Here is a 19391-nt window from a genome sequence, read left to right on the forward strand (position 1 = left end):
TGAATGTATTCTTGAATGTAGTAGCTTTACAAAGAGAAACTCTTCTATATTCTACTTCATTAATCAATTTGAAAATGATTGGGGCATCTGGCTGGCTCAGTTAGTAGAGCACGCAACTCTTCTCTCAGGAGTCATGAGTTCAAAGCCAACACTGGGCATGGACCTACTTAAAATAAATAAATAAACTTGTAAAAAAAAAAAAAGACAAAATATTTTCACTGTTTTTGTTGATTAAAGCCACTTCTCTCCCTATTGCTATTATTTTGTCATTAAATTTAGATTTCAGAAGACAGTTGTTGAGAAACTCTAAAATTCCATCTCCAAGACTGTCTCTGCCTTCATTGGATTAAGTGCACCCTCATATCAGATTATACAAACATTTGAGGCCAGAATTGAGGGAATTTTTTATGAAACTATTGAGAAAAAAGCCATAATGCTTCCCATAATCCCCTACCTACCTAAAACTCAGTGTTTCTACACATTTGGAGGAAATGCTTTGATGTATTTGTGGCCTAGCTGAGTTGAGTTGATCCCTATTACTCTCCTAATAACACTAGCAATGCTCTCAGCCTTACTCTGTTGTTATTCCATCTTTGAGATCTTTTCTCCTTTCCATGAAGGGAGCTGGCAAATTGGACAGAGCTGGCACCTTCTCTACAAAGTTCTTTGTATCTCCTTCTTGTTCCCCATCTGACATTATAGCATCACTCAGCAGTCCTAGAAGTGCTCTCTCTGAGGAGCTTTAACACCCAGATTTTTTCTTTAACCTCTCTAAGGTCCTTTTTGATATGTGCTTACTCTGACCTGTGCTATCCACAGGCTGGTAGTGCCACAGACAAAAGGTTTAAAGTGATTGATGGCTAGAATGTTTACCTGAGATTAGTCTATAGTTCAGAGTTGAAATACCTTAAAATAGCATTGAGGTTCACAACTCTAAGTCATCATGAATCAATTTTATGTGTGTATTTTTCTATTATAACCTGGCATGGCTTCCTTTGAAATAAATTTATTAGGAAACAATTCCTTCCTCTCTGGCACTCATCTGTTAGAGTTCTTGTTTTAGCTCCTTCCCTTTGGTTTAGAGACTTCTTATGACCAGGCCAGTCTTCCAAGAACATTTGGAATGTGTTTACAGGTGGAAGAGAAGAATTAAAGGTGACTGTGTGAGAGCCCAGCTATTTGGCCATACTTTTCTATCAGAGGATGTATAATTTTTGTGAATTATTAGATATTTCAGGAGGCAGGCCAGATGTTCATTTGGTAACAGTTGTGGGTTTTGTTTTTTGTTTTTCAGATTTTTATTTATTTTGGAGAGAGAGCATGTGTGTGAGTGGGGGGCGGGACAGAGGGTGAGGGGGAGAGACAATCTTAGGCAGACTCCACACTGAGCTGAGTGTGGAGCCAGACATGGGGCTGAATCACATGACCCTGAGATTATGAATGAGCCAAAGTCAAAAGTCAGACACTTAAAGCAGCTGCACCACCCAGGCACCTCATTTGGTAACAGTTTAAAGTTTTTCTTCCACCTAGTGTTATGCTAGGTATTGCCCAGAAGGATTACGTTTATATTTCCTACCTTCTACAGAGTTATCAAAATCTTGTACTAACATGCCAATAGAAAAATAGCATTAATCTAATACATGGACATAGAGTTCATATCTTTATGGATAATAACTAAAAATAAATTCCATCCTCTTTTCTTTTACAGGCTTTCTGTATTCTGCGACACCAGGGGCAGATATGTGCTTTGCTCGACAACATAACACTTCTGACAATAACAACCAGTGTTTGCTAGGAGCCAATGGGAATATTTTATTGCATCTCAATCCTCAGAAACCAGGCGCTATTGATAACCAGCCACTAGTAACTCAAGAACCAGTAAAGGTAAGTAATATGACATCTGCTTAAAATAATTCTCTTTCAAGTGGCATATAAATTTCACTCTAGAGATTTTAACGTATAGCACGACATTCATACATTCATGGTTCATTTAATTAACTGATTGTAGATGGAGATCTCTGCAGAGTATATTTCTGTGAGAATATTTTTTGATTTAGTAATTGCGTAGAAGCAGTGTAGTAATCCTTAGAAATATTCTTAGGACAGCTACTGTGAAAATGTAGTCTTATGTGTATGTGGGATTTTTTTTCCCAAAAATAATATTTTCTGAGCTTTGCGCAGTGGCAGTATCATAGCCAATGAGGTTTATCTGAGGCGTGATTATTGCTAATTAACTTTTCCCAAAATAATATTTTCTGTCGTTTGAATGAAATCTGTGAAAACCAGTCTTATTTCCAAATGCTCCAATGATTTTTCAAATGATTTGCCTTGAGTTCTTTTTTTTTTTTTAAGATCTTTACTTATTTATTTGAAAGAGCACACGTGCGAACTCACGAGTAAGCACAGCAGGGGGGGAAGGGCAGAGGGAGAAGCAGGGAGCCTGACATAGGGCTTGATCACAGGACCTCAGGATCACAATCTGAGCTAAAGGCAGACACTTAACTGACTGAGCCACCCAGGTGTCCCTTGAGTTCTCTTTCTTAAATAATTTATTCTGAAAGTTAAAAATCTCTTTAAGAAAATACGTTATTTTTCAGTAACATGAAACTGAGTAGTGACATAGGTATTTGTTCTGTATCTAGACTTTGTTAAAACACAAGAGACTATAATACTAAAAATATTTTTTAAATCAACATTTGTATTCCATCCTTTCTAAGGCTACATCACTAACACTAGAAGGAGGACGATTGAAACGAACCCCACAGCTGATCCATGGAAGAGATTATGAAATGGTCCCAGAACCTGTGTGGAGAGCACTTTATCACTGGTATGGAGCAAACCTGGCCTTACCTCGACCTGTAAGTATAACCAATGGTGCTTATATAAGGAACAGCCCTAGCTTGGGTCATTACTTTCTGTATGAATCTCACTATCCACAAATTAGTTCTTACCTATAGCAGCAGAGTATCAGTACTGTTGAATAAAATTTATGTTCTTTTACATTTATTCATTCATTTTACTGAGCACTGTATTGGATACCAACTATACAATGATATGCCTATGAAGTGGGTGATTTACATGGAGTGGAGGGAATAGTAACTGGACTAAACAAAGTCAAGGTATTATGAGGCTGAGCTATTAAATAAGTTCTCCATATAAACTCAGACTTTAGGATATTGCAGGACTTAGGCTGGAGCAGAAGTCTGAGAGCCAGTGCCGAAAAGTTCAGTGAATGTAGGAGAAATGGTGCAGTGATTAATTCTGAAACTTCTTTTTATTAACCACACAGGCATCCAGTTAGGGGTTGGTTCATCCCATAGTTGTTAGTGGATTTTTGGGTTTTGTCTTTTTGTAGGAAGGACACACAAATGATCATAACAAATGATAACAGGAATCCAAGGCTAATGAATTCTGATTGTTGCCATTACTAGGATGAGTCATTCAGAGCATAAATAAAATGCTCTAAGTAATTTAAAAGAATAATTTAAAAGACTTGAAGTATATAATATCAAAATAATAGTGAATTAACTATACTTTTATGTTATTGAGCTTATATAGTAAACAACAGGACTCATGTCCTGAATACTCTTCCATGCAGTAAAATACTTTGTAAGAAGGTTCTTTTTGTAGATCAAGAAACACTCTCCCTCACATTAATGTCCAAGATAGAACTTTCTTATACCAGGAAAGCTTGCATAGATGAGATACTGTAAGTTAGATCACTTCCAAAAAGAGTAAAAGTCTGCTATAAAGCCTTAATCTATAATTTTGACTAATTACATTTATTAAAAACTGTGTTTAGGTCAGAAGCAGGAATTTGGGATTTGTGTTTGTTGGCTCCAAAATATTCCTACTGTATTTGGCATCAGAAATTCTAGAAGATATATATTAAAAATAAATATACATAGATACATATACATATATACTTTATTCTTTACATATTGGAAGGTAGGGTAGTCCTTCAGTTAGTTGCTTAATTTCTGGGACTTTCCTGCTATGTCTTAATATTCTATATCTGGGGAAACATTGTGATAATTGTTTGACATATATATAGTTTGATGTTTTAGAGCCTGCCTAGATTTGGATTACCAATGTTCCAATCTAAATCTTAGATTCCTCCTCTGTAAAGTGGAAATAACAGTTATCTACTTCATTAATGTTATTTTGATAATTAAATAATATATATATGATTAACAGTATCTGATTTATAGTAAGTGGTTAGTAAACATTGACTTTTGCTAATACCATCATCATCATCATAATTATTAGATGAATTTTTTCAGAGCCTCACACAAGGTCATGTTTTTTACATTGATGTCAGACAAATATTAAAATAATCTTACTAAATCGAAACTGCATTCATTATGGCTACTTCATTATGGCTTGGTAGTATTTTCTTTTAATCTCTATATATAACACATTTGCCTGATTCCAGGAAAAAATGCTGCAAAAAACATTTAAAATATGGTGTTTTCAGGTAGGGAGTAAATACTAAAATTTGCCATGACAAAGTTAAAAATGAATACTTTCATACTTATATTAAGTCAGACTATGTATTTAAAAATATCTTTGGGGTAGCTGGGTGGCTCAGTCAATTAAGCATCTGACTCTTGATCTCAGCTCAGGTTTTGATCTCAGGTCTTCATAAGGTCATAAGGTGTGGAGCCTACTTAAAAAAAAAAGAAAAATAAAAACATCTTTAATTTGTACATGTGATATGATACAGATACAGTGATACAGAAAAAAAAAAAAGAAAATAAAAATCATGTCAAATCCTACTATGTTAAGAGGTAACCACTATTAACAGCTTAATGTACTTTTTTTCCCAAACATTACTCTATGCCTTTTCACATACATACATAGATAGATATGGGTTATTTATTTGTTGAGGGCAGAGGCAATGGGGAGAAGCAGAGTGAGAGAGAGAATCCTAAGCAGATTCCACACCCAGCTTGGAGCCCAATGTGGGACTTGATCTCACAACCCTGAGATTATGACCTGAGCCAAAATCAAGTCAGAAGCTTAATCATCTGAGCCACTCAGACACCCCATGTGTGGGTAATTTTATGAAATTGAATTATCTTATACCTGGTGTTTTATGATCTGCTATTATTTTCTTTTTTTTTTTTTTTTTTTTTTTTTTTTTTTTTTTTTTTTCTGCTATTATTTTCAATCTAACAGCTACTGTGGATGTCATTGTAGGTTAATAAATTTAGATCAAAAAAAAATTTAGATCTATACCATTATTTTTAGTAATTGCATAATGATCCTTTATATACTTTGCATACATATACATATATATGTACATAAATCATAATTTATTAACTAATCACCTACTGATGGATATTTAGTTTGCCTCTAGTGTTTAATTTTAAAAAACCATTTCTGGAAAAAAATTTCCTAGTGAGAATTTTTTCCCCAAACATGTGATGATTTTTTTAAGATAAATTCTTGCAAATGAAATTATATCTATTGTTTTCCGGTTATCTTTGAAGTTATTAGCAAGTTCAAAGACAAGAATAATTAAAATATAAATAAATATGTTTTTGTATGTTTGTGCATAAGAATTTGTTAATTGTAATTTGCTCACAAAATCACTTGTTACCTTGGCAAGCAAGATGCATATATTATAAAAACTACTTCATTATCAGTTCAGATTCTGCCAAAGGTATGTCTTATGTAGTCTGACAAATACAGATACTGAATTATTAACCTTTTCTCAAAACATATTAAACCGAAATCATAAGAAATTATGGTTGGCTTTGTAGGTATTAGTGCCTATGTAGAAGTAGACAGACTTCTTCCAGCAGTCTTAGAGGAAAATACCAGGGAGAGCCTTTATACTGCTTATCATGTAAGGTCCCCAATGGGGGACCAATGGAGCTTTTCAAATACCATACAATAGCGTATCAGAATATGCCAAATACTTTTAAGAAAAAGTCCTACTAAAGGTTTAGTTTATAGCATTGTTTTCATTTGGTTCTTTACTGCCCCCTCTTGACATTAAAAAGTGCTCTATTGTAGAAAACATTGGTTACTAGGGCAGAGGGAAATAAAATAAAGCCTCATCACTTGAGACATTACAAATTATGTAGAATTTTATGTTTTAAGGTGTGTTAATCCTATCCTTTTGAAATACTAGCTTGATAATGTTCTATCTACCCTTGACCTCGTAGAACAATAGTTTTCTAATGAAATGTTTTCCTGTGTCTTTGGGCTGGCAAGCACATTATTGGAGGGGGTTATTGAAAAATCCTCTTTCAACAACATGAATCTCAGCTTTGGGCCTCCAATATAGTTGTTTTAATCATAGACAAAAGTATATTGAACAAACCTATTATAATAGAATATAGATAGCAAAATTTTTTAAGTTTATATTTTATTTATTTGATAGCACAAGCATAGAGAATGACAGGCAGAGGGAGAGGGAGAATCAGGCTCCTTGCTAATAAGCAGGGAGCCTGATGGGGGGCTCAATCCCAGGACCCTGGGATCATGACCTGAACTGAAGGCAGATGCTTAACTGACTGAGCCACTAGGAGCCCCAGAAAATTTTTATATGAAAACACTTTTATCCTTACTAATATAAGAAATAAAATTTTAAGCAAATTTATAGTACTGTATATGTGTTAAAGAAACTAGGTGTTTTCAATTCATGTCTACTGATAAGATTTTATGAGAGAACTATGTTCATACATTTCTGAAAATACTGTAAATTACAACACTTTGGGTGACAAAATGACTTAATATAGTTAATAACATGGCCTTCCATGCTTTTTGACTTATAACTCCAGTCCTAAGAATTTGTTCTTTAAAAGGCCATCATTAATATACACAAAATACATAAAAGTGAGAAGAATTATAGTATGAAGTTAATAGAATTAATAGTTAAGATTTCTCCTCTTTATCTCAATGTTACTTGCTTTTAAATAAAAGAGGAGAAAATATTCACCAGGGGTTCTAATCTTAGAAGATGGGTTTAGGACCAGGAAACTGAGAGTATATAAGAAATCTATGAATCTAACCAAGTATAGGTGGTAAACCTATTGAACATTTTAGTTAAAAAATAAATCTTAGAAATTAGGTAAAAATGACCAGTTTTGTTTCTTCTTTCATGGTGATCACATTGTATCTTTTATGACAACAGGTGATCAAGAATAGCAAGACAGAAATCCCAGAGCTGGAATTGTTTCCTCGATATCTTCTCTTCCTAAGACAGCAGCCTGCTACTCGGACGCAGCAGTCTAACATCTGGGTGAATATGGGTATGATCAGCCTGAGAATGTTTCCTCAGCATTTACCAAGAGGTAACTTAAGAATGCAGCAAGAATACCATGCATTTCTTTAAAAAACAAAAGCAACCAAGTTGCTCAAAGTCTGGTGCCACTATACTAATACGTATTCCCATCGGCTTTCATACAGAATCAGTAAATCATCTGTGGGGCCTAAATCTATGGTCATGCGCAAGACTAGATGAGGTAGTGGCAAAATCTCAGCAGCAAACTGAGAATTTTTTCCCTTTCTAGTTTGAAAACATACAAAGAAAATAGAAATACATTTCATATACTTTGTTTCATTGGAAACAAGCCATTGTAAATTATTTGCCTGACCTAAATTAAAAATCTGCCAGTCAATGACTGACTGGTCTTTTCAACTCCACTCAAATTTCTGAAAAGTAATTTCTTTCACAATATCATATTTTTGCTTGTTTACTGTTTTTGGGACTTTTCTGATAAAACAAGATACAATTCTCGCTTAATCCAGAGAGCCTTTATTAGAGACAGATAATATAAAATGAAGGATATGTTTTTGAAAATTAAAATGACACATTTGCTTTGAAGAACATCAAGCCTACCAAAATGATGTATAATTCCTGTTTTAATGTATTACATGGGAAAAGTTCCCCCTTTGATTTCTCTGTGAGGCTAAATTTTATAGACAGGTAAGACTTGCTCTATACTTTTGCTTTGCAAATATTTGACTTTGTTCTTCAGTGGAAATAATGAGTTAATCTATTTACACAAAGTCTAAGACTTTATGTAACAATGCCAGAATATATATATATATATATATATATATATATATATATATATATATAACAATGCCAGAATATTATTAATATAACTTAGTATGCAAGAACTACCTGTGAACCCAAACCAACTCTATAAGTACCATTCATCCTTTGAAATCAAATATTTAGTTTTCTATCTTCCTTAAAAGTTATATTCAGATAATATATGAAGATTCTTACACATATTATTTGGTAAGAATTATAGCAAAGCATTGGCTTTTTCTGCCTAACCAAACTTTGTCTTTGGCAAAAATGTCAAAATCAAGGAGCAGTGAAATAGAATCACTATAAAACATTCTTGATTTAATTTTCCATTGAATAAAAGTTTTTTGTTTTTTGTTTTTTTGCCTTGCTTCCATGGCACCCATAGCATATATTTTTCAATTTTCTTTGAAAGATAACATGAGAGGCAAGATGTGTTGTTGTACCATTAGTAAGTATTCTTTGTAACTCTTGTGCTGATCCTAGATTTCTGCTGCTTCTGTAAATTCTACTAGATTTGTTGATGCTATTCAAAAACATAAAATTATGTGTAATAAGTGGCTGCCTGCTTAATGAGCTATGCTATAAAAACTGTCTAGAATTCAAATAAATTTCTTATGTGGCTTATGACAATAGAAATTGACTTGGACACTACACTCGCAAATGCTTCTGAATCCTAGAACTGAGTATATGCTCCAAATTTATTCTTAATTTGAAATTTTATTCCTTACTAATTAGTTCTGAAATCAATCATTAATCATATTGAAGTTTACAAAAATATGCTTTCTTGCTGTAATCTTATAACTAATCCTCTGATGTATACTTAGAGAAATTTGTTCTTTTATTTTCTCTTAGGAATTATCCTTTGCTTGCTGATAGTAAAAGATTTGCTAAGCTTTTCTAGTTTAAAAACTGATCATGGTTGGGCTTTGTTCTGCCCTAACATATTTTTCATCTTTTTCATTACTCAATGTGTTAGGACTGTTTACTAGGCTCTTTTATTACTTTTGAAGTGATGAGTATACAAACTGATACAGTATACTTAAATGTATACTTATATGTAGCCATGTTGACAGATAAAGAGGTCTTTGTTTCTTGGTTGGTTTTTCAGCCTATTTTAGGTGAGTAAATTCTTTTTGGAAGCTTTTTAAAAGGCATATGATACCAATATTTTTATTTGCTTTGTTTAGTAGGTGAAAACCCAAAAGCATTTAATAAGAGGAAAAAAGCTATGTCTCCATTGGATAGGTAGAAATTACCTGGCAGGTATAATCTTACCCTAGATGGCTTATATTGATATGCTAAGTTTATTTTTATTTTGGATTACTAAGTAAACTATAACCTACTATAGCTAGAGAGGACCATTTTAAGCTATAGCTCTTTTTTTTTTTTTTTTTTTTTAAGGTTTTATTTATTCATGAGAGACAGAGAGAAAGAGGCAGAGACACAGGCAGAGGGAGAAGTAGGCTTCATGCAATGGAGCCCAATGTAGCACTCGATCCCTGGTTCTCCAAGATCACGCCCTGGGCAGGTGCTAAACCACTGAGCCACCCAGGAACCCCTAAACTATAGCTCTTGCCTGGGTTTTTGGCTAAATAGTTAACCAAGGTTTAGTTGATTGTTTTAGCAACCTATATTTTGACTCATTCAATCTCGTCACTTCATCTCCCTTCTCTTTTGAAGTATGTGGTTAAACTTGTTAAATTCTTCGCTTTTCTCTTTCCTCTTATTGCCATTCTTTTTGTTTCTTGAGCCCTCTAGAAATTCAAGATTATGCCCGTTGTCCTCTTATTGAGTGGGCAGGCCCTACAGTCTTCCTCCCTCTTACCTTTTCAGCCGGGCAATTTTTTTTCACAGAAGCGCCCTTGGTTTCACTTTCAACTCTGTTTGGGCATTGTAGAGTCTATGCCTATTTCGAATTTTAAAGAAAAGTTTCTTGTGTAATTGTACTAATGTGCCAGGTAATTGGGGCATTTAATGACTGAGAGTGATGGGATTAGTAATTCAAAGACGGTTTATTTTAAGAAAGTGGGTCAGATTATTAAATAACAAAAATTCAACAATGTAAATGTTAAAGATCTAATTGGCTTTATTAATCGATTTATGAGTCTTGCAGCATCCCATCTAGCAAGTAGAGAAGTGCTCCTGAGGGCTACAGGAAAGAAGATTTTTAAAGGGTAGGGAGTGGAAAAAAGGAAATTTTTCACAAAGATTCTGTTTTAGACAAGATCTCCCTTTTAAGGGGAAAAGCAGGGGTCTATCAATAAATGTCCTAGTACTGACCAGGAATACCCATGTTGAGTGTTTAAAGGTTACATTTCTAGCAGGTTTGAAACTGCAGTTAGGTTAGGTATTAAGTCTTGGTTTATAAAAAAAAAAAAAAAAAAAAAAAGTCTTGGTTTATGAACTTAGGACTTTAACCTAAGTGATGCCGTTTTGGGCCAGTGGTTTTTGTTTTTTTTTTTTTTACCAAATCCAGTTATCTGTAGAATTCAAATCCAGTCCCATTATAATCTTCCCCATTCTTACACTGAATATTGATTTTGCTATTGAGTGTCACCCTACTGGGGGCAGCCAAGATACCAGTGTCTGTTATTGATACTTTGCTACTCTTTGGAATCCAAATACCATCTCTTACTTGGGCTCTGATTTTGTTGCTCTTTCTTTCAAAGTTAAAGGCTTCAACTTACTTTAACACAGTTGGTCTCCTATCTTCATTTTAAAGCTTCTTAATTTACAAGATTATTAAACTTTTAATTCTTAGGCACCTGGGTGGCTCAGTTGGTTAAGCATCTGCTTGAGGCTCAAGTCATGATCCCAGGGTCCTGGGGTCAAGCCACACATCAGCTCTGTGCTCAGCACAGTTTTCTTGTCTCTCTCACTCTTTCCCTTCCCCCGACCTCCACTTGTGCTCTCTCTCTCTCTCTCTCAAATCTTTTAAAAAATCAAAACTATAATTCTCATTTCTCATCATTATTTCCTAAAGCAGTCATTGCTGAGGGTTTTTTTACATATGCCTTTTTCCTTATTATGATTACTATGACCATAGGAAATGTACCTTCTCCAAATGCACCATTAAAGCGAGTCTTAGCCTATACAGGCTGTTTTAGTCGAATGCAAACCATCAAGGAAATTCATGAATATCTATCTCAGAGGCTACGCATCAAAGAGGAAGATATGCGCCTGTGGCTTTACAACAGTGAGGTAAGTCATTTCCTATCGTAAGGTGACACGTACACATGTTGAAAAGATCCAAACAATACAGAAATATATAGTGAAACTTCTTCATTCCCATCCTTTGACCTCTATTTTCTATTCTCTTCAGAGATAGTGCCATTAATTGCTTATATAGTCTTCCTAACATATGCAATGTGTTTTCAGATTATACTCTGAAATTGGAATGTAAGTAGTTTTAACCAGTTCTCTGTTCCATTGTTCCCTCTTTTTACATCCTCCTATGATCACCATCGAGAGGCAGTATAGTATAATATGTAATAGTTAACACAATTGCTGGAGCCCCACTGCCAGTGATTAAATCTTGGCTCTGCCACTTGTTTAGTTGTATAACCCAGAGCAAGTCACTTAACTGTCTCAATTTTCTTGTGAGTAAACAGGCAAAACAATAGTACCTCCCTTAGAATAATTGACTTAATTTTGTGAGCACAAACAAAAACATGTAATTTCATGTAAAAACATGTATACTTTGATTTTATATTTTTGGTTCCTAGTAAGTTTCATTCTTAACATTAGCATGTTTACTGAATTTCATACTAGGTACTAAGGAAAATTTCTTTTGTGTGCTTCCGGGAATCTACATCTCAATTTTGGTTTGATGGGTGATAAATCTTCTGATCTCCCCAAAATTCTGTTATAACTTTGTTTTAGAGACATGAAGTATTTGTTTATGAAGTAGACATTGGTTTTCTCTCATTTTGCCAACCTAAATTATAAATATTTCTGAACAACTATACTATGCCAAATACCTGTCATATGAGGTAGGGAACTACAAGGACATGTTTAATTGTTTTGTCATTAATATTTACTTCCATTTCCGTTTCAAGTCTAGTAATCAAATTAACAAAAACATTTCCTCCTCCATACACAGAATTACCTTACTCTTCTGGATGATGAAGATCATAGATTGGAATATTTGAAAATCCAAGATGAGCAGCATCTGGTAATTGAAGGTACAAGATGGAAGCATATATCTTTATTAGATTTTAGGAAAAAAATTTAAAGATTTACTTACTAATAATCCATTTTATAATTTTTCTAAATATTACTTGATCATTATACTCTTTATAATAAAGAAAAACTATTAAGCTCTTATGTAATGCTACCTACTATCTAGATTGCTTTAAAAGAAAAATATGTCTACATTCATTAGATGGCAAGGGATGGAAACATTAGGTAGAAACAAGTGAATCTAGTTATAAGTGTACAAAATTTCTTAAAAACTTCAAGCTGTCTTTTTGAGTTTGAGTAAGAAAAACTTTTTGGCACAGTTAGTGGCAGAGGCTTTCCTTAGTCATCAACATTGGTCACTTACCAACAGAGCTTACTTGTATATTCACACATAGATTTACACATGTGCACATGTCACTGAAAACTTAAAATGTATCTTTTTCATCAAGGTTTTTGGAAACATTACTAGCTTCCTTTGTATTAAAATACATTACTCCAACAGTTGTCAAAATTTAAGAAGGAATTGTGATAATTCTAGTGTATTAAGTTTAAGAGCTTTAATTACTTCTATAAATTTTTGAGTATAATTTTAATTCAGGTAGGTAATTGAAGGAATAGCTTACTAATGAATTGTAATCAAGTGACTATATAGTCCCCAATATAAAGAGTTGGAATGGTTTCAGAATCAATTACTAAAATTAACTCGATTTTTTTTTATTTCTAATTTAGAAATAAGAACTTTTTCTTTTTTTTTTTAACAGAAGCAATCCAGTGGGTTGAATGGATAAGAAATTAACACATTCCTCTCTATCTTTCTAGTTCGCAATAAAGATATGAGCTGGCCTGAGGAAATGTCCTTTATAGCCAACAGTAGTAAAATAGATAGACACAAGGGTAAGTCTCTGGTTAATTATTTTTAGAAAGCTTGTTTTTAAAAAATTTTTTTTTTTCTTTTCTCATTATTGAAAGGTTAACAACTTTTTGCTTTCTAGTTCAAAAGGGATTAGGTCCTCTTTTACTTTTCTCTTTCCTGAAGCATCAAATCTCTTTCTAACCTTGAAATTAATAATTCATATAAAGACAGTACTAGGAGAGAATTGTTTGAATTCTAAAAAACTATTATAGCAGTTAGAATCATTGCTGCTTTTAGATCACAAATGAGCTTGGATTATCATGATTGCCAATGACACTTGATGAAAAACCTTCCCTACTTTAGCATTCTAAGACCAGATGAAGAAGTATTAGCTCCATTTAGCTGATTACAAGAATTATAAAAATCATTGCATTGAATGCAAGTGTGTGTTTGGTCTGCGACATCTTGTTGTAGTTAGCTTCCTTTTCGTATTTGTTTCTTCTAGTTCCCACAGAAAAAGGAGCCACTGGTCTAAGTAACCTGGGAAACACTTGTTTCATGAACTCAAGCATCCAGTGTGTTAGTAACACACAGCCACTGACACAGTATTTTATCTCAGGGAGACATCTTTATGAACTCAACAGGTAGTATTTCCTGATTCATTGCCATCTTTTTTATGACTTTGTTATGAACCCACTATCACTTAAATTTCCTTTTCACCCTAGAGGAAAAAAGTCTTATTTTATTTGCCCTATTGGGTATGAATAAGGGGCAAAGGATACTTCTCTTATTTTAAAAAGATATTTTGATGTGAAAAAATAGATGCTAGACATTTCTATGCCCATGTGATTGTGATTTATGAGAACCTTTGGCAACAAATTTTCCTCTCAAACTTCTAGGACAAATCCCATTGGTATGAAGGGGCATATGGCTAAATGCTATGGGGATTTAGTACAGGAACTTTGGAGTGGAACTCAGAAGAATGTCGCCCCATTAAAGCTTCGGGTAAGCAGGTTAAAATGATATGAAAGTATTTACGTCCTAAGCAGTTGTTTAAGTAACTGATTTTTTCTACATGTTTTTTATGTTTAGCTTTTTAGTTTTAATGTGTTTTAAATCCTTCATGAGGCATAAACTAGGTGTCAGATACTTCCCCTTGTTGAAATGTATGCAAAATACTGATAAAGATGCAGTGTTAGGAAATGATCAAAGTCACAGTCTAAATTTGGGATATCACTCAGTTTACTAATTTATCAAATATCCTACTTGTACATAGAGTAAATCTTCCTTTGTTATTCCTTTACTGTTACCAATATTCTTACTGCAGTATTCTCTGAGCCTAGTAAATGATACTCTATACATTTTTAACATTACTAAGATAATTCTATCTATTGAATTTTAAAAAGCAGCAAGAGGGGCGCCTTTGTGGCTCAGTTGATTAAGCATCCAACTCTTGATCTCACCTCAGGTTTAGGTCTCAGGATTGTGGTTTAAGCCCCACATTGGGCTCCAGGCTGAGCATGGAGCCTAATTTTTAAAATAAATAAACTTAATTAAACAAAAATAAAAAGCAAAAAGAGGGCAGCCCTGGTGGCGCAGCGATTTAGCGCCGCCTGCAGCCCAGGGCGTGATCCTGGAGACCCGGGATCAAGTCCCATGTCGGGCTCCCTGCATGGAGCCTGCTTCTCCCTCTGCCTGTGTCTCTGCCTGTCTCTCTCTCTCAATCCCTCTCTCTCTGAATGAATAAATAAATCTTTAAAAATAAAAATAAAATAAAAAGCAGAAAAAATATAATTATTGAAATAGATACAAATTTTATATTAATATATATAGTGCAATTAGGATTGTTATTTTTAGGATTATTTTTTTAGGATTGTTATTTTTAGGATTATTTTTTATCTTTAAAAACAATACAAAAACTTTTTAGATTAAAAATTAATAATCAGGGGATCCCTGGGTGGCGCAGCGGTTTGGCGCCTGCCTTTGGCCCAGGGCGCGATCCTGGAGACCCGGGATCGAATCCCATATCAGGCTCCCGGTGCATGGAGCCTGCTTCTCCCTCCTCCTGTGTCTCTGCCTCTCTCTCTCTCTCTGTGACTATCATAAGTAAATAAATAAAAATTTAAAAAAAATAAAAATAAAAATAAAAATTAATAATCATAATAACTAAAAATTTGACCACTTAACCACTTCCAGGGACTGACTATTCTAATTACACTATGTGTATTAACTCATTTAATCCTCTAAATAGACCTAGAATGTAAAACAATATTATCCTCATTTTATGGCTTAGGAAACTAAGGTTCAGAGTGGTTAAATAGCTTGCCCAAGATTATAAGCTAGTTAGTAAGTCTTTATAGCTAAACACAAGGCTATTCTGCTTTTAATAATAAAAGTTAGGATACAAGACTAGAAAAGTTAACTGTGAAAGAAAACCATAACGGGAACTTTTTCTGTGAGAGCAAATGCTATTTTAATATTTCTGTCCTACCTTTCTTAAATAATACCTATGTACCTAAAGAACTGTTTGCTTATATGATACCGAACCTGGGACACAGTATTGGCCAAAATATTGGGCTTTTTTTTTTTTTTTCTTGTCATCTGAGATGAAACCTAGAAAGATTTTGTGATTTTTCAAAATATATTTGCTGAAATTGAGGCAGACTAAATACTATTTACCTTCTTATAATGCCTCTGAATGAATTATGGGGCATTTTCATTCCAAATTTTAAGGGGTAGCAAATAATGAGTTTGATTCTGGTTATATTTATAGTGGACCATAGCAAAATATGCTCCCAGGTTTAATGGGTTCCAGCAACAAGACTCCCAAGAACTTCTGGCTTTTCTCTTGGATGGTCTTCATGAAGATCTCAACCGAGTCCATGAGAAGCCATACGTGGAGCTAAAGGACAGCGATGGCCGACCAGACTGGGAAGTAGCTGCAGAGGTTTGTCGGTTTTGAAGTTCTAATATAAGCAATAGATAAAATGCTCTGGCCACAAATGTATATTACGTAACTTTTAATGCTAACTAAACTATTCTGTGATAAAAAATTTTACTGTGGAAGTGATGGAATTTATATTTCTCTGTGTAATTCTTGTTTGGTAACAGCAAAACAAAGCATCTTTAATGCAAATTTTTAAATGTTACCTTTTTACTTTGTAAACTTTTGGGAAAGGATATAGGAATGATTAATCAGAATTTCAGGAGTCCCATAATTTCTAAAATAATATATACAGTGATTAATAGGCATGTTTTATCTGATTTTAAATGACAAAAAACTTTAATACTCATCATTGTTACCATGGAAAGAACAAAAACATAGGATTTTCCGTCTGAATTTAATATCATAGGTTGAGCAGAAAGAATCACATTCCATTCAAGAACTAGTATTCTAGGGATCCCTGGGTGGCTCAGCGGTTTGGCGCCTGCCTTTGGCCCGGGGCGCAATCCTGGAGACCCGGGATCGAATCCCACGTCAGGCTCCTGGTGCATGGAGCCTGCTTCTCCCTCTGCCTGTGTCTCTGCCTCTCTCTCTCTCTCTCTCTCCTCTGTGTGACTATCATAAATAAATAAAAATTAAAAAAACAAAAAATAAAAAAACTTAAAAAAAAAAAGAACTAGTTTTCTAAAAAAAGAAAAAAAAAGAACTAGTTTTCTGTACTTAGTAGGTGGTACATTTTAAACTACATATCTGCATTGTAAATTTACAGGCAGAAAGCTTCCGTATTTTAAATGAAGATTAAGAATTATGTACTTTTTTTATTGGAGTATAGTTGACATACAATGTTATATTTGTTTCAAAGGATTATATTCTTGACATTTAAACCTAATACATTTAGCCACTTTATTTGAATTTGTGTAGAAATAATTATCTTTTGGATTTTGGGGGGGAAAAAAAGCTCTCTAAACTTTTTCCTTGCTAGGCCTGGGACAACCATCTGAGAAGAAATCGATCAATTGTTGTAGATTTGTTCCATGGGCAGCTGAGGTCCCAAGTCAGATGCAAGACATGTGGGCATATAAGTGTCCGGTTTGATCCTTTCAATTTTTTGTCTTTGCCATTACCAATGGACAGTTATATGCACTTGGAAATAACAGGTAGGTCACAAAGTTCTGAAAAATTACTTAACTCCAATGTCTTTTACCTTATTCATGTAACCTGAATTAGTAAGTATAGGGATGCCTGGGTGGCTCAGCAGTTGAGCATCTACCTTTGGCTCAGGCCTGATCCCAGAGTTCCGGGATCGAGTCCCATGTCAGGCTCCCTGCATGGAGCCTGCCTCTCCCTCTGCCTATGTCTCTGCCTCTTTCTCTCTCTCTCTCACACACGAATAAATAAAATCTTTTGTAAAAAATGAATTAGTATAGTCATTTCTTTATAATGCATTCTCATAAAAATTGACCCACATGTTATAATCTAGCAATCTAATTTCAGACATGATTTAAAGTTTGAAAGACCTGAAACATAGGTCTAAGGCTCATGCCCATTGATTTCTCTATTAGTTTCAAACATGCCAGAAACTCCTTAAAATTTTGCAAAACCACTCATACTTCTATGTCAGATAAACATGAAAAAAATAATGATTTCACTTAAGATCATCCCTGAGTACTATCTATTGTAGTTTATATATAAAATAAAAATTCTAGACTGAGGGGTGCCTGGTAGGCTCAGTCACTTAAGTGTCTGCCTTTGGCTCAGATCAGGATCCCAGGGTCCGGGACGCCTGGGTGGCTTAGTGGTTGAGCATCTGCCTTTGGCTCAGAGCATGATCCCGAGATCTGGGATCGAGTCCCACACCGGGCTCCTTGCAGGGAACCTGCTTCTCCCTCTGCCTGTGTCTCTGCCTCTCTGTCTCTCTGTGTCTCTCATGAATAAATAAAGTCTTTTCAAAAAAGAAAGGGTCCTGGGATTGAGCCCCACACGAGGCTGCCTGATCAGCAGAGACTTTGCTTCTCCCTTTGCCTCTCCCCCCACTCTCTCTCTCAAATAATAAATAAAATTCTAGTCTGAAATGTTTGCTATTTCCAAGTGTGTTTGTCTCTCTCTCACTCACTCACTCTCATACACACACAGGAAAGCTTTCAACAAAACCTGCATTTTACTGATAAAAGATATTTTTTCTTTACTAGTTATTAAACTGGATGGTACTACCCCTGTACGATATGGACTACGACTAAATATGGATGAAAAGTACACAGGTTTAAAAAAACAGCTAAGCGATCTCTGTGGGCTTAAATCAGAACAGATCCTTCTTGCAGAAGTACATGGTTCCAACATAAAGGTAATATTAACTGTTCCTTCTAAGATACTCTTGATTCCATCCTTCAAAGATCACATTTTTCTCGGGGAACCTAGGTGGCTCAGTCAGTTGAGCAGCCGACTCTTGATTTTAGCTCAGGTCATGATCTGAGAGTCCTGGGATCAAGTCCCATGTCTGCTCCCTCTCCCTCTGCCCTTACCCTATTCTCTCTTTCTCAGATAAATAAGTAAATCTTTTAAATTAAAAAACCCACAAGTTTCTTAATTAATGACTGAGGGAGATATTAAAACACAATAAAGACTAAACAAAAAAATTTCTCAAGTTTCCCATCCCAGAAACTTTTAAAAAGGATTGTCAAGTAATCATCAGGGGCGCCTGGGTGGCTCTGCCCATTAAGTGTCTGCCTTCGGCTCGGATCATCAGTGTCTGCTTAGTATCCCCAGGGTCCTAGGATCAAGCCCTGCATTGAGCTCCCTGCTTTCTCTCTCTCTCTCTCTTTCAAATAGATAAATAAAATCTTTTTTTGAAAAAAAAGGAAGTAATAATGATAGTGGCATTTTTTTAAAGAAGGGAAACACACATAAGTCCAGTGCTATCTATATGGTACAATCTAGCTATGTCACTATAGTATAGATTTCCTCCAGTGACCACTGCTGCTACACTTTACGGCTCTTCTATATTACTACTCTCACTAGAATTCTTCCTAAGTTAAAGTTTTATACATATTTATAAATGTTTGCTTTTACAGTTTATGAATATATTTACCTGGCCTTTCAACACACTAAGAAGTTAGAGAGCAAAGACAAATTGACACAAATCACTTCTTCCTGCATAGCAGCTAGAAAAACAGCCTGAAACTAATACTATACCATATATTAACTAACTAGAATTTAAATAAAAACTGGAAACAAAAAAATAAAAAGGTTTAGGTGGGTGGGAGAATGGGGTAATTCGGTGATGGGCATTAAGGAGGACATATGATACAATGAGCTCTGGTGTTAAAGACAGCAGATGAATAATTGAACTCTACATCTGA

The 19391-nt window shown here is 34.5% G+C and overlaps 1 protein-coding gene and 1 pseudogene across 2 annotated transcripts in view; both read left to right on the plus strand.

Moving 5' to 3' along the window:
- USP32 (ubiquitin specific peptidase 32) overlaps positions 1-19391 on the plus strand; it is a 217917-nt gene that overhangs the window by 174747 nt on the left and 23779 nt on the right. Inside the window, exons 14-24 of one of the 2 annotated variants that reach the window (XM_038547992.1) lie at positions 1709-1884; positions 2718-2858; positions 7148-7307; positions 11103-11257; positions 12159-12240; positions 13058-13132; positions 13597-13735; positions 13991-14096; positions 15865-16038; positions 17018-17192; positions 18225-18376. In XM_038547992.1, the coding sequence (XP_038403920.1) occupies positions 1709-1884; positions 2718-2858; positions 7148-7307; positions 11103-11257; positions 12159-12240; positions 13058-13132; positions 13597-13735; positions 13991-14096; positions 15865-16038; positions 17018-17192; positions 18225-18376 (1535 nt within the window). The remainder of the gene's footprint in view (positions 1-1708; positions 1885-2717; positions 2859-7147; positions 7308-11102; positions 11258-12158; positions 12241-13057; positions 13133-13596; positions 13736-13990; positions 14097-15864; positions 16039-17017; positions 17193-18224; positions 18377-19391) is intronic. The other variant, XM_038547993.1, reaches the window with a different exon arrangement.
- On the plus strand, positions 2170-2302 carry LOC119873523 (annotated as a pseudogene).

Source organism: Canis lupus, chromosome 9, assembly GCF_011100685.1.
Source record: "Canis lupus familiaris isolate Mischka breed German Shepherd chromosome 9, alternate assembly UU_Cfam_GSD_1.0, whole genome shotgun sequence".
NCBI lineage: Eukaryota > Metazoa > Chordata > Mammalia > Carnivora > Canidae > Canis > Canis lupus.